At 47.9% G+C, this 14,472-nt stretch overlaps 1 protein-coding gene across 7 annotated transcripts in view; it reads left to right on the forward strand.

Moving 5' to 3' along the window:
- GRAMD1B (GRAM domain containing 1B) overlaps window positions 1-13,969 on the forward strand; it is a 91,933-nt gene extending 77,964 nt beyond the window's left edge. For 4 of the 7 annotated variants that reach the window (XM_074162297.1, XM_074162296.1, XM_074162298.1 and 1 more), the window contains 12 exons: window positions 808-923; window positions 1,389-1,545; window positions 2,194-2,383; window positions 2,764-2,907; window positions 3,586-3,704; window positions 4,927-5,069; window positions 5,751-5,854; window positions 6,256-6,459; window positions 6,682-6,772; window positions 9,193-9,300; window positions 13,186-13,303; window positions 13,880-13,969. In XM_074162297.1, coding sequence (XP_074018398.1) covers window positions 808-923; window positions 1,389-1,545; window positions 2,194-2,383; window positions 2,764-2,907; window positions 3,586-3,704; window positions 4,927-5,069; window positions 5,751-5,854; window positions 6,256-6,459; window positions 6,682-6,772; window positions 9,193-9,300; window positions 13,186-13,303; window positions 13,880-13,969 — 1,584 coding nt within the window. Of the gene's footprint in view, window positions 1-807; window positions 924-1,388; window positions 1,546-2,193; window positions 2,384-2,763; window positions 2,908-3,585; window positions 3,705-4,926; window positions 5,070-5,750; window positions 5,855-6,255; window positions 6,460-6,681; window positions 6,773-8,855; window positions 8,868-9,192; window positions 9,301-13,185; window positions 13,304-13,879 lie in introns of all 7 variants that reach the window. The other 3 variants (XM_074162295.1, XM_074162301.1, XM_074162300.1) reach the window with 1 other exon arrangement.
- The last annotated feature ends 503 nt before the right edge of the window (window positions 13,970-14,472 follow it).

The following is a 14,472-nucleotide window of genomic DNA, read 5'->3' on the forward strand; positions in this document are numbered from 1 at the left end:
GTGTGAATTAGAGTGCATGTGGGAAGAAGGTGAAACAGTTAGACATTTTTCTAGATAAAAGTTTCTCATTAGAGTTTTTTCCCCATGCTTTTGATCGCTGCTTTTGGGAGCTAGATTAAAAATTGCCTGCCTTATTCCATGCAGTAGCTATGGAAGAAGCTCAAGTCAGCAACTCAGAAAAACTTCACTAGATTTGTTTTCCCTTATTACCAAGAAATCTTTGTCATTGGTCATAAATTTCTCATGGGTAAAAATTCATCCCCTTTCATCCTCCGCATATTTAAATCACAAGTTCTCCTGCCCCGTTTCTTAAGAACCTCAGAATGCAGTCATATGGTGATCAACTGACCTGCATTCCTGAAAAACTGAGCTTTTTTGAATGATCTTGATAATTCATTTTCTCTTATTAGCTGGAAGTATGTACAAGCTTTTCACAATAGTATCTGATGAGACAAACTCTTTTGGATTTTAAACTGCAACAGGAAATGTTATTCTTTATTGCTGTTTTAGATAGTTTTCCCTGCAGCTGTAATTCTTTAGGCAGCTTTAATTTAAACAAATTTGAAGGGGAAAAAACCTCATAAGGCGTTGGGGTTTGGTATAGTAGGAGACATTAAATGGAGACACAACAGGAGAGGCAGGGAAAACACATGGGGAGGGAAATGCAGCTTTACCGCTTACGTGATTACTCTGACTTCTCCTTTCAGGGCAAGGAATATAATAGTCCTGACAAGGTAGTTCCAAAAATTCATTATATCTCAGTATTCTCAGGTGAAAATGTGTGCTGTTCTCTGTTCCTTCTTTTAGCCTCTCTGTCCAAAGGAGCTCTGGCACTTTGTCCACCAGTGTTATGGGAACGAGCTGGGTCTGACCAGTGATGATGAAGACTATGTGCCTCCTGATGATGACTTCAACACAATGGGGTGAGTGAGGAGGAGTAAAATCTGCCTGTGATGAAGAAAAGATGGCCTCAGGAGAGCAGGAGTCCTGATACATTACATACCTCAAACTGGTGATTGTCCGTGGTGAGAGATTCTGGGTTCTGGCCTTTCAGTGTGTAATGTCTAAAAAGCTGAAAGCGTGGCATTTCCTCCTGGAAATCAGTAGGGACTGAAATGCCTGCCTCTCTGCTTGCTGAGCTAGATGAGCCAGCCATCTGTAAATGCCAAAGCATCCCGACCACAGCATGTTACATGGGCAGAGAGGGCTGATGCTTGTCGGTCTTAAAAAGTTGAAAAGTTTGGGCATGATCTTCCCTGTACTGAGCCGTTTCTGCTCCCGGTCAGACTGGAAACTTCATAGAAGTATTCTTACTTGCTCTGTGTGTCCAGTTGTAGCTGTACTGAGAGGGGTAAATATAAAAACCTGTGTTCTCTGTGGCGTCTCAGCTACTGTGAAGAAATCCCCGTGGAAGAGAATGAAGTCAACGACAGCTCCTCAAAAAGCAGCATGGAGGCCAAGCCAGAAGCTAGCCCTCAGCTGCCAAAGAAATCTGTCACTGCCAGCACGCTGACATCTACGGGAAGCAGTGAAGCGCCAGCCTCGGTAAGTGTTCTTCCTCTGCTGCAGTGGGAGCTGTAATCCTTTTCTCTGGGATCCCTTAAATGTACGAGGTAACTGTTTACCCTGCAGCTGGCCAGAGTCCTCCAGTCAGTGACATCTGTCAGCATGGCATTTGCCCAAGAAAAAGCGAGCAAAGCCAGGAAACTGGGACTCTCAGCAGTAACGGCATTTTCCTTTCTATACTTTTAGATGAAAAGAAATGGAGTGCTGGAGATAAAAGGGGTTATAATTTCTTCCCTTCCTTCAGTTATTCTCTAGGAAACAGCGTGTGCCCTCACAGTGTAATGTCAGAGCGGACCTTGTTTAGATAAAACCGCAGATCTTCTGAGCTGCACTGGGCTTGTTCAGGGGCAAATCCTGTATTGTTTGTGTGCTTGTCTGAACAAACACAAAGCCTTGTGTATGTCCCAAGCTTGAACTGTTCTTTGAGAGGAAGTGATCTAACATGTCCTTGTGTTTTACAAACACCATTGGGTAACCTTCCTCCTCTCTAAATTATTTAATTTCCAGACATGTTGAGGCCAAATGTTCAAAGGTATGAAAATTGGCCCACAGATGTAAAGTTTTCAGAAATAACCCCCAATTGCCAGGTGCTGATCTTGCCCTCATTATGCCCTCTCTGTGCTGCAGTTTGATGGAGTGCTACCAGAAGAAGAGGAGGCAGTGGCAGAGAGTCCTGTGGAAAAAGACATTGGCATTGCAAATATCATGGGAGAGAAGATAGAGATCATCGGCCCCGTGAACTCCCCTTCCCTAGACTTCAATGACAACGAAGACATTCCCACTGAGCTCAGTGACTCCTCAGAGACCCATGATGAAGGTATGTGGGGAAGGGCCGTGCCATCAGTGTTGTTTTCAGCCTTCTCCCATCTTTCCAGTGAAGGGCTGGAGCAGCAAGTATTGAATTCCTTTTCTGGACCTTAAGAGTTCAGAAGATGCAAAGAATTCCCATTCTGGGCTGCAGAAGGTGAATGTGTGGGCTATTTGGAAGGATGTCCTTAAAATAACCCATGTAGTTAATTACTGCTTGCGACGTTCCAACTATTGTCCTGGGATGAGTGGAGGAAAAGGGTTAGAAGTACGTCCTTTGGGTTCCTTCTTCAGGAAGTAGAATACTAAGGTGCTGGTGCTGTGAAAGCACAGCCTCTGATGTTGGCACGGAGGGTGATGGCTGGGGCTTGTGGGCTTGTTTCCCCACAGGGGAAGTCCAAGCCTTTTACGAGGATCTGAACGGCCGTCAGTATGTGAATGAAGTGTTCAACTTCAGCGTGGACAAACTGTACGACTTGCTTTTCACGGACTCTCAGTTCCAGAGGGACTTCATGGAACAGCGCCGGTTCTCTGGTAAGCTGCTGCTGGCAGAGCCCGGTCACTGATGGAGGCTGCGTTTCCTGCGGGGAGAGAGGCCTCTGCAGAAGGAAGGTCTTGGCACATGCCTTGAAGGTGTAACTTTGCCTGGTGACAGAGGGACTGGGTAATATTCTGAGCAGATGTTGAGACAGCTGTAGTCTGTACTGACAGTAATCAAAAGCAGGTAGAACCACCCTTGTTTGGCTATCTAGTTTTATTTTCTAAGAGCCGGATCTAAGTTTATGGAAGAAGCAGACTCTCTTATTTTTTAACATCAGTTAAGGCCTGATCCTGTGTTCAAGGCTTAACAGTTCGAGGAAAGGCTCTTCTAGCTTCACACCAGGCACTGACACGGACTGTGCAGTTGATGATGCAAGGAGACAGTCCCTTGGCATGCTGTATCCTCCTTGCCCTGTAACTGTAGGTTTGCTGAAGGAGCTATGTCCCCAGTCTCTCCCCTTTTCCTTGCACTTCAAAGAGAGGAAAATATTCACATTTAGTACAAGAGACCTTTCTTTCATGCTCAGTTGAGCTCTAGTGCTTCTGCAGCCGGGCTCTCCAAGGGGAAGGAAATACTGTCCTGAGCTTGATTATACGGTTATGCCTTTCCCAAGGGAACTGACCTGAGATCCCTCTCCAGTTACTTGAATGGAATATTGTTTTGCCTCTCAGATATTATCTTTCATCCCTGGAAGAAGGAAGAAAATGGCAATCAGACCAGAGTGATCTTGTATACTATTACCCTCACCAACCCTTTGGCCCCCAAAACTGCCACTGTCACTGAGACGCAGGTATGTGAAAGGGGAGCTGAGGTGTAATGCTTTGGAGAAAACATCTGTGATTTATTTTCTCGTCTTGGGCATGCTGCTTTGTGTGGTCTCATTCTCCCTATCCATTTCCTTTTACACGTTTTTCTTTTATTAACTTGCTACCCAGTGTTGCTGCAAATGTGAATAGCTAATCCAGGCTTTTTTATTACTGGTGAGGACAATTAGCTGACCTTTTTAAAAAGGGGAGTATATGCAACGCACCGGGAAGGGCCAGGCGAGCTATACTTAGTAGGGCCTGCAGCTAGAGAGGGAGGAAAAGTCTCCTTCGATGTCCAGAGATATGTTTAAGTGGCCAAAGGTAAATGCTGAGTTGGCTCGAGGGAATACTAAGAGGGAGCCAAGGAAAGATGGGGGCCTAAGCATTACATTTCAGGGGGAGGAGAATCCCAGCAGCAAGGATGGGATGAAGCGTGCTGTTCAGAAGCAAAGGCTGTGTGCAGGGAAAATAAGAGAAAGACAAGGGGAGAGCAAAGTGATGGGCAAAGGGACCAGTACACTTTCAGGCAAGCAAGGACGTGGCCTATTTTACTCTGAGTTTGGGGTCAACCAAGGCACACTCTGCTGTGTCCTCACTGCAGAGGTAAGTGGAAATAGTCTGGAAGAAAAGCCAGATCCATTTGCGTATGGATCTGCATTTCACTGTGTCTGTCCCCTTTGTGAGGTTTGTTCTGGGGCAAAGAATGAACCAGATCAGATCAGAACCAGATCAGAAGCCCTAAGAAGAAGTAATTTACGTTTTTTTTATGGTGTTTAGAATTGCAGAATAATTTACACCAGAAGGGACCTCTGCTCAAAGCAGGGCCACCTCTGATTTTAGATCAGGTTGCTCCCTGACAGGCCAGATGTCAGTTTAATGAGAGGAGGTGACACTTGCAAAAGTCCCAAAGAACTGGCCCTCACATGGCAGTGTGTGTAACTCTGATGCAAAATACTGGAGGTTTGAGCTGCTGGAACTGAATGCCCCTTCTGAAATATGCCCTTGGGAAACATCTGAGTGAAACCCTTGGGCCTTCCCTTAAATGCGAGCTGTTCACAGAAGAATTGCAGAGATGGGGCTTGGGCGTGGGGGTGTCTCTTCTCCGGGGGTAGAGCTGTTCTTGTAAAGTGCTCGTAAAGGTGCCAGTCTATCAAAGCCGTGTTCTAACCAGACTAATAGTTGCCTTGCATGCTGTCTTTTATGCAGACAATGTACAAAGCCAGCCAAGAAAGCGAGTGCTATGTCATAGATGCAGAGGTGCTAACTCACGACGTCCCCTACCATGATTATTTCTACACCATTAACCGCTACACGTTGACTCGTGTTGCCAGAAACAAAAGCCGACTCAGGTACACTTCCTGTGGGATAAAGAGCCTTACTGATGACCAAAAGTCACCTTGGGGTGGGAGTTATGCTGTTCGGTGTGGTAGAAGGGCTTGGGGAGAACTAAGCCTTGTTTCTGTGTCTTGCTGCCAGAACCCTCCTGTCACAAAGAGTTACCGTAGGGGCTACTGCCTGCTGTGGTGACATCAAGCAAACACTAGATCCGATGCAGAGGAGTTACAGCTGGGTCAGGGAGAGGATTTACAAACTTTTCTTGCCCCCTTCTTGGCGACAGGCCCTTTGCAGGGCCAGTTGTTACACACCATCAGCTACGTGTGATAAGCAACAGGAGGTACTTCCAGGGACTGTGCCTTTGAGACGCACTTGGGGGACAAGCAGAGGAATTTGGTACCAGGCAAAGCCATAGGCTTTTGTGTTTGACTCGATAAGTAACCTAAATGTCTGCCTGCCGCACGGCTGAAGGTCTCGGGAGTCCCCTTGGGGAAGGCCCTCTTGAGGCCTTCCTGCCACTGCCTTTGGAAGGACTTTTCATGCAGTGCTTCTCCTCGAGAGACACGAAGGGCTGAGACCATTCCAGAAATAGCACTGTGCATGATTATTTCTCATATTTACATTGATTAGGATTGTGAATTGACATCACTTTCAGGAAGCAAAATTGGGAGAATGACTTTCCTTTCTTCACATAGGGTTTCCACAGAGCTACGATACAGGAAACAGCCTTGGGGGCTGGTGAAATCCTTCATTGAGAAGAATTTTTGGAGCGGGCTAGAAGATTATTTCCGACATTTGGGTAAGAGTGGCAATGGCTGGATCTGCGGTAGTGACCCACAGTGAGTGACACCTTCCATAGTTCATGCACGCCTCCATGCAGGAGGGGGTCCCTCTGCCAGCCTACTGGGGATCACACCTCGGAGCAGCTTACGGAAGGGGCCAAGCAACGTTATTACCACGGCGTTGGTAGCGCTTGAGTTAATCAGGTCATCGAATCCTGCTCTCTGGCAGGAGCGCAGGCAGCCTGGGGGCAGAGTTTGGCAGAAGGTGTAAGGGATGTGTAACGTGTCCTCTGGCGTGAGCCTCTTAGACCCTGCCAACTTGTTTGGTGCGGCAGCTGTGCCATCAGAGGGCCTAACTCTCTATCTCTGCGAGGCCAGTGCCACTTGTATTAAATGCTTTCCCTTGCCGTCTCTGCAGAGAGTGAACTGACCAAAACAGAGAGCACGTACCTGGCTGAGGTCCACAGACAATCCCCCAAAGAGAAAGTGAGCAAGCAATCGACCGTGCGCCGAAGGAAACGGGCCCATGCCCATCTGCGGGTGCCGCACTTGGAGGAGGTGCTGAGTCCCGTCACCACCCCCACGGATGAGGAGGTTGCGCATCGAATCAAGCACGTGGCGGGTGAGGAACCGCAGACCCCTTACGCCTGGGGACGGAGAGCTGGGTGCTTCTGATGAAAAACTGGAGCTTTGTTCAGGGAGGGTTAATGGGAAGAGGGGCCAGGGCTTCCCAGGGCAGGGAGGATGTATTATCATTGAGTGAGGTGGAGGGGTGGGTAGAGGGAAGAGGTTTGACCTCTCCATAGGACAGCTCTTCCCACTCTAAACACATCTTTCTCCTCAGGTTCCACTCAGACACGGCACATCCCTGAGGAGAGCCCCAGCGGCTTCCACCTGCAGAGTGTCTCTAAGCTACTCCTTGTCATCAGTTTTGTGTAAGTGCTTTTTTTTTGCTTTCCTTCGCAGCCAGCTTTTAACAGCTTTTGATTCTTTCATGTTTCTGGTGTTCTGTGCTCCCTTGTGCCGGTTTTTTTCTCTCGCATATTCCTCTCTGGTCCCAAACTTTGTGCAACACAGAGGAGAGAAATGCAGTGACGGGCAGAAAAGAATGAATTAAAATTTCCCCCAAACACCCCATCAACTGTTTTGTCTGCCTCGATCCCAGCCTTTGCCAGTACTTCTCTAGCCACTTAGCTGGCTCTGTAGGTTCTGGATCTTATTTTATAGAAGTCTCTCCTTTCCCTTCAATTTTGACCTTGTTTTAACCAAACACGGCCTTCACAGACCTGTGTGTTCCTGGGAGTCTTAAATTCAGGTCAGCTCTGCTGTCTGAGGCACAGGCAATGTTGATAGTGGTGAGCAGGGCGAGGGGCAGCTGTGCAAGAAGAGGGTAGTCAATAGTTAAAAAGAGAAGAAATCCAACAAGTAGAATCTTTTTTATTTCAGGGACTCAGAGATTTTCAGTAACATCTAGAAGCTGTGGGGTTTTTTTTATTTATTTAAAGTAAGTCATTTAATGTAATCTGCTGACAAAGTAGCTGTTATCGTGAAAGGTGACCGTCTGAAGCTCTCTGGGAGTTACTGGGCTATCCCAGCAGGGCTCAGGCTATGTGAGGAGTCTTGTCTGTTACTTCTTTCCTCTGGTCTGGGAAAACCTATTCGGGGCTGGTCCTGGGCAGTGATTTTGACGAGAGATACCATCTCAGAAAGAAGCCAGACCGTTTAGAGATGATTTCTGCAAAATAAGGGTAGAAACACGTGAAGCAAGAGAGATTGGCACGATTCCACCAGTTCAGCAGCAAGAACTACGTTTGCTTTGGGTCCCTTTTCTGCCCACAGCTGTCAGTTGCCAGTCCTAGGGCTTGGCTGGCTGGATGTGTGCTCACAGGGAGCTGGGCATCTCGTGTCCCTGTGGCTCACTCCTTATGCCTAAACCCAGGCGTATTTACTGTTTCTCTGGGGCTGAAGGTAGCTTTCATGTGTTAGTGCTGCAGCGGTTACTGGGCGGGGGCTGTGAAGCCGTACGGTCTATAGGAGCGATCCCGATAGGACAGGTTTTCTCATCACTTGGGGAAGGGAAACACACTTAAGCCCGGAGGAACAGCAGAACTTGGGCTCATTCCTTTCTTTAACTCCATCTGCCTTTTAGCGAGGTGGGAAGAAGCCAAGATTTGCAGACTGAGGTTACTTTTAAAATCGAGCTCCTTTCTGCATCTCCTTTTCCCGGGGTGGGGGGGATAAAGACTGCAGGGGTTTGCAGCAGCAACCCAGCTGGTTGCTGGAATGATAAGGTAATGTAGTGATGAGAAGATAGCCTCGTGCCATCTCCTGTGTCTAAATGGGTGAGATGCAATTAAACTTTGGGTAGGAAGGCACAAACCTTTATAACAGTCTCTCCTGACAGGCCGCTAGCTTAGCCTAGAGTGGTCAGAGAGCCCTCCAGAATGTTTCCAGAATAGTCTTCTGGCCAGTGGCCATCCGCCTGACTGAAATGGGTGATAGTGGGCCATTCTTCCAGAAAAACAGCTGCACTATTCAGAGACGGGCACAAGCATGTTATTTTGGAATCTACGCCCTGCGTGTGGCTGAGGGGAGGAGCGGCAGTGCCCGTGTGTGGCGGTGGTGGGGCGAGAGGAGCTGGAACAGTGTCCGGTCCAAGCGCTGGTGTGTTCCCATGGCCGGGTGCGGCCGGAGTGGGTCAGGCTGGGTGCCCGCAGGCTGCAACCTGCGCTCACGTGTCAGACAGTGCCCTGCAGGGGGGAGCTCTGCGCTTGTCTGCCAGAGCTACAACACAGCTCATCTTTTGCTGAGTGAATTTCACCATCAGTCACAGGCACGCGGTTATCTGTCTGTCCTTCCTGCCTCTCTTCCCACTGTCCCTTTCTTCCCTCCTCCCCGCCCCATGTATCTTCTGCGCTGTCTATGAGCCTTCTCTGCTCAGCCCAGTTTCTCCTGTTCTGTGTCAGTCTGTTTCTAACCTGCAGCTCCTCCGTCTTTTCTCTTCCCTGCTCCCATTAGGATCTGTTTCAGGTACTGTCTCTCTCTTTTTTTACCTCTTTACCCTCCCCTTTCCCTCCCTTTTTCTGCATTCAGCTCATCCACTCACCCAGCCTGTTCTGATCCGTCAGCCCTGTCCTTCTCTCTGTCCATCCTTCTTGCTCACACATTTCTCCCACAAGGTGAAGTTTTGGGTTGCGATCACCGGGCCCTTACTCAGATTAAATCCCCGCTCACATACAGCGTGGACCTGGGCCCCACACACCACCTTAAAGCCCTGGGTGTTTTCCCAGGTGGGACTGGCCGGCAGAGGGCTACGAAGTGCTCCTACTAAACTGAGTGTTTTCCTTCTTTCCAGTCTGGTGCTGCTGGTCATTCTCAATATGATGCTGTTCTACAAACTCTGGATGTTGGAATACACCACGCAGACACTCACGGCATGGCAGGGCTTGCGGCTACAGGAAAGGTACTGTCACACCTGCTTTGTCTTTGCTTATTTTTACATGGTTCTATGGATGTCAGAGGCTTTCCCAGAACACCCAAGCTCCGGGCTCTCTTGTAGATTGCTTCCTTTGTAGAAATTTGTTTAAATTAGATGAAGCAGGTAGTTAAGCTGAAGCTGTGGGGCCATTAGCCTTTCCAGATCTGAAACTGGTGAACGGTTGCAGCAGAAGACAGCCAGTTAAGGCAGCCTCTGCTTCTTCCCAGCATCCCGTGTAACAGAGGATGCTCTACGAATAGATGTTCTGCAATCTTGGGCCAAGATTGTCACCTCCCCTCCTTTGATGGCTTAAACTTCCCTCTGTATGAAAAGCGGTGTCTTAGAAAGAACCCCTTGTACTCGGAGGAGAATTTGGGCCTGTGACACACAAGCAGTTGTTAGGTGCGTGTTCTGAAAGGTGTGGGTCCAGGTATCAGCAAGTTGTTGGAGTGTGAGAGGAAGAGAGAACACAAGGAGGGCACAGGGCACTCCTAAGTGTTCCCTGGCGATACTAGATGGCAATAGTGAAGTGTGATTGCAGATTAATTTAGTTTCGTCAATAATTGGCAGTGTGGGACCTTGTCCAAGGCTTTTTGGACATTGTGTTTCAGTATAGTGTGCACCTGGTGTGTGCTGGGATGTGTAGAGAGCTCCAGGCTGTACGGCAGCATTTCCTTTTGCAGAAAGCATGCTGAAAGCCTCCAGTCAGGCGGAATGCAGTGTTGTGATCGGTCTTTATTATTCTATAGAGTCCCCCATCTTGTCCAGGGTCAAAAGCAGAGCTGGCAGTCTGCATCTCCCAGGCTGTGCTCCAGAGCACCTTGTTGTAGATGGCACTGGAAGCGGTGACCTGACATCCCATAGTTGGTCGGTTACAATGATGGCCAGCAATTTTGGTTTGAATTCCTTCAGGCGTTTTTAGGTGAATGCTGTTTTTTTCATGTACATAGGGGCCAGGTGTCCTGCCTGAATAGTCTCTTCTCTATTTTCAGAGGTTGAGAGCACCCCGAGTCCACCGTGCTGAGGTGGTTTTGTCCCCTTTCTGTTTGTACTTCTGTGTGGTCGCAGTTGTTCCCTTGCTAAGTTGGGTTTAAGCATCCACAGCCAGGTGCTGCTGTCAGGATGACATTCTTTGGCATGATTTGTCTCATGTTATGGACTTTCTCATTTCTCCTTATCAGGGAAGGGAATTATTATTCTTTTCCCCATAATAGCATTAAGTGATTTTGCTGCTTTCTCTTCGTATTTATTTGAACCACTAGCATTTAGGATTTAAGTATAGGATTTAATGTGCTATTTGTACGCTTCTTGCAATGTGCATGTGCTGGGATTAATTATGTAGGTAGCTGTACCCCCTCCCCCTGCACAGGTCACTTCGTTAGGTCACAACCACGATTGGGGTGGAAGTAGCCTGAACCCCCCTGCGGGGTCCAAGGCCGGCTCTGCTCAGGAGCGTTCCGTTTGAGGCTCCAAAGACATTTTTTTCCGTAACTAGTTCTATTGAGGCTTCAGTTCTCTGTGAGCAGGGGCAGTCAACGGTCCCTCAAACTGTACAGATCCTAAGTATGTAGCCTCTCCACTCGGACAGGGAAAGCAATCTTTAGTAGTAGTAGAATTTTATTTATTAGACACTAGGAGTAATGACCATGAGCGATGGGTGTTTTTACTTGTGTTGGGATTTTTATTGTCATGCTGAATTAGTATTTCTTTCTCAGACAAGGAAAGCAGTCTTAATTAATAGTAGAATTTTATTTATTAGAGACTAGGATTATTGACCATGAGGAGTAGGTCCGTCTGTTTTTACTTGTGTTGGATTTTTATTGTCATGCTTAATTAACATTTCTTTCTCAGAGAAGGAAAGCAGCCTTTATTAATAGTAGAATAATGTTTAGTAGTAGTAGAATTTTATTTATTAGAGACTATGATTATTGACCATGAGGAATGGGTCCATGTGTTTTTGCTTGTGGTGGTTTTTTACTGTCATGCTTAATTAACATTTCTTTCTTAGACAAGGAAAAGAGTCTTTAGTAGTAATAGTGTTATTTATTAGAGACTAGGAGTAATGACCATGAGGAGTGGGTCCATGTTTTTACTTGTGTTGGTTTTTTATTGTCATGCTTAATTAACATTTCTTGGTTTCAGCTCCAGGTCTGGAGCCAGCTGAGCAGGGCAGCTGCGAGCCCTCAGGGCACTGGTGGGAGGATCCGCAGGACTGGCTGCCCAGAGCTGCCACTCAGGGGCTGGGGCAGCTGCCAGGGGTGGCAAGGGATGTCAGGAGCGTAGCGATGTGGAGCGTTGGCAGTTAGCGTGGCAAGTGGTACCCCAATCTGCCCGTTTGTAAGGTAAGAGGGGAACAAGTCAGACATTATGTTACCTTGCAAGGGAGAAAGGAAGAACTTACCCAGGAAGCAAGCTGTAGCTGCAGATGAACTCTCACCAACACAGGGACTTCCATCAAGGAGGCTGGAAATCTCTACTGTAGCCTGAAAGGAGGGATTCAGCTTTGTTAGGAACCAGCAAAGTCCAAAGAGGTAAGCAGAAAACAAAGTAGGAAAGACTTTCAGCTGTTACAAAGTAACAGAGCCCAAAAAGGTACTTTCTAACAGCTGAAAGTCTTTCCTATTTGGTTTTCTCTTACTTTTTTGGGGGTCTGTTAAGAGGAAACAAAGTAGGAAAGACTTTTTAGCTTTGTTAGAAACCAGCAGAGCCTAAAAAGGTAAAAGAAAACAGTAGGAAAGGCTTTTAGCTTTGTTAGAAACTAGCAGACCCCCAAAAGGTAAAACAAAGCAGGAAAGACTTCCAGCTGTTACAAAGTAGTTTTTTGGGCTGTTACTTTGTAACAGCTGAAAGCCTTTCCTACTTTCTCTTAACAGAGCCCAAAAAGGTAAGAGAAAATAAAGTAGGAAAGGCTTTTAGCTTTGTTAGAAAATAGCAGACCTCAAAAAGACAAGAGAAAACCAAATAGGAAAGACTTTCAGCTGTTAGAAAGTAACAGAGCCCCCAAAGGTGAGCAGAAAACCAAGTAGGAAAGCTTTGTTAGAAAATAGCTCTGTATCTTAACTGGGGGGCACACAAAAGTCGTACCTCTGAGGAGAAACGGGCAGAGTAGGGTGCCGCACCTTCCTGCCGTTGCCAACTGCCAATGCTCCACGTCGCTACGCTCCTGATGTCGCTTGCCTCCTCTGGGATTTACCCTGGCCAGGCCCACCACCAGCTGCCCCAGCCCCTGAGGGGCAGCTCTGGGCAGCCAGTCCTGCGGATCCTCCCATCTCCCGTCCCCAGTGCCCTCAGGACTCGCAGCTGCCCCCATTCGGCTCCACTCAGCAGCCTCCAGCCCTGTTCCGGAGGATTAATTGGGCCTGAAGGGAGGGGCTTGATACCTACACTTACCTGCCATTAAAAAGAGAGCCCATACCACTGTTGCTCATAATAAAGAGAAAGCCTTGTATTAAAGACAGACAGACACAGCATGCCTAGGTAAAACAAACCACAGGAACTGTACAGGGCTACTCACCCCCCAGTGTGTTATTCCCATCCATGGCCGCGGTGCCATCTGTCAGTGGACACGTCTCCCAGGCAAAGAGGGCACGCTGCCTGCTGTCCTCACTGTCCCCTCTGGCAAACGGGCCTTCGGTTCCACCTACACTACAACAGCTTCTGCAAAAGACACATCTTTCCTATTAATTACTTACTTACTTACCATGGTTAAGACAGAGTAACATTGGTATCCAATTCAGGAAAATACAAAGCATATTTAAATGCAGTTTTGCACAAGAAAAGCTGCCCCTTTAGGGTGCAAAGATTAGACACAAACTGATACAATCTACACACTCCCCCTAGATTGACTCTCGCTCATATTCTGCCTGACAGGTTACCCCAGTCTCAGACAGAATGGGCCCAGTTACTAGAATCTCAGCAGAAGTATCATGACTCAGAGCTACAAAAATGGCGTGAGATCATCAAATCCTCGGTGATGCTTCTAGACCAGGTGAGACTGCACGGCCAGTTAGCGCTGTGACCAGAGGGTCCCCGTGTCCTGCTGGCCACCCGCTCACAATCCTTCAGCCTTACCTGGTCCCACTGTAGTCCATCCGGTGCATCCCCTCCGCTACCGTCTCCCTGTAGATCCGTCTTGTGACGTAGTGGGGGGCAGCAGGTCCCTTCGCAGGATACCGCAGCTTGTGTCACCTCACAGGGGTCCACGCACGTCAGGGAGAGAATCCTACAGGGCCAAAAACCTTATATTAGCACATCTTGTACCTAGGCGGGTTGTACGCTGGGCTGCTTAGAACAGAGTTCATAAATGAAAACCGCTTTCCCCTAAGGACAGAGCTGCTCACCCCCTACCTCATCCTGCCCCCCACCTCTGGAGAACTGTCTCTCACAGGACCCCGTCTTCTCAGTCCCTGTTTGCACACCCCAGCCCTGACACGCTGCTCCCCAAAACCAGACAATTGCAGTATCGATACTTACACGGAAGGAGGAGGCACCGATGGGGAAGGAGATGCAGAAGCGCTGTCGCCGCTAGGGTAGCATCACAGCGGAGAAATTTCTTGTCTTGCAGATGAAGGATTCACTAATAAACCTTCAGAATGGCATCGGGTCCCGGGACTTCGGGTCAGATCCAGAGGAGAAACGGAAACGTTTCCACTAACAGGCAGGAATGCAGGAGGCCAGAGGACGGTGTGCAATATGTGTAAATAGGATATATAAATATATATATAAAATATATATATATACAGAATATAAATATATATATTATATACAGATTTTAAGAGAAAAAAAATAAGCCTACGTATCGAGAGGAAGGATTGACCTCCAACACTGGCTGAAATGGAGCGTCTCGATGGTAGCGTGGTGTGTGTGTGTGTGGGAGGGCTGTGCTCTCCCGGCACTGAGGTGCGCTTGGGGGTGTGCCCGAGTGTGCTCCCCTGGGCCCGGGCGCCACTCCTGTAATATTCCTGGCTGTTTGTCTGTCTGTTTTGTTTTTTGTTGTTTCAAAGGGAAGCATCAGAGTGAGTGCCCCCCCTGTCCCTTCCTGCGCATGAAGGTCCCCGATTGACTGTATTTATCTATACATACAAAGGGGACACTGTCAACTTTCTTACCTTGCTGGCTTCAGGGCAGAGAGGTTTTGGCAATCGCTGTCAATCCCTT

The sequence above is a fragment of the Numenius arquata genome, chromosome 22 (assembly GCF_964106895.1).
Source record: "Numenius arquata chromosome 22, bNumArq3.hap1.1, whole genome shotgun sequence".
Lineage (NCBI taxonomy): Eukaryota > Metazoa > Chordata > Aves > Charadriiformes > Scolopacidae > Numenius > Numenius arquata.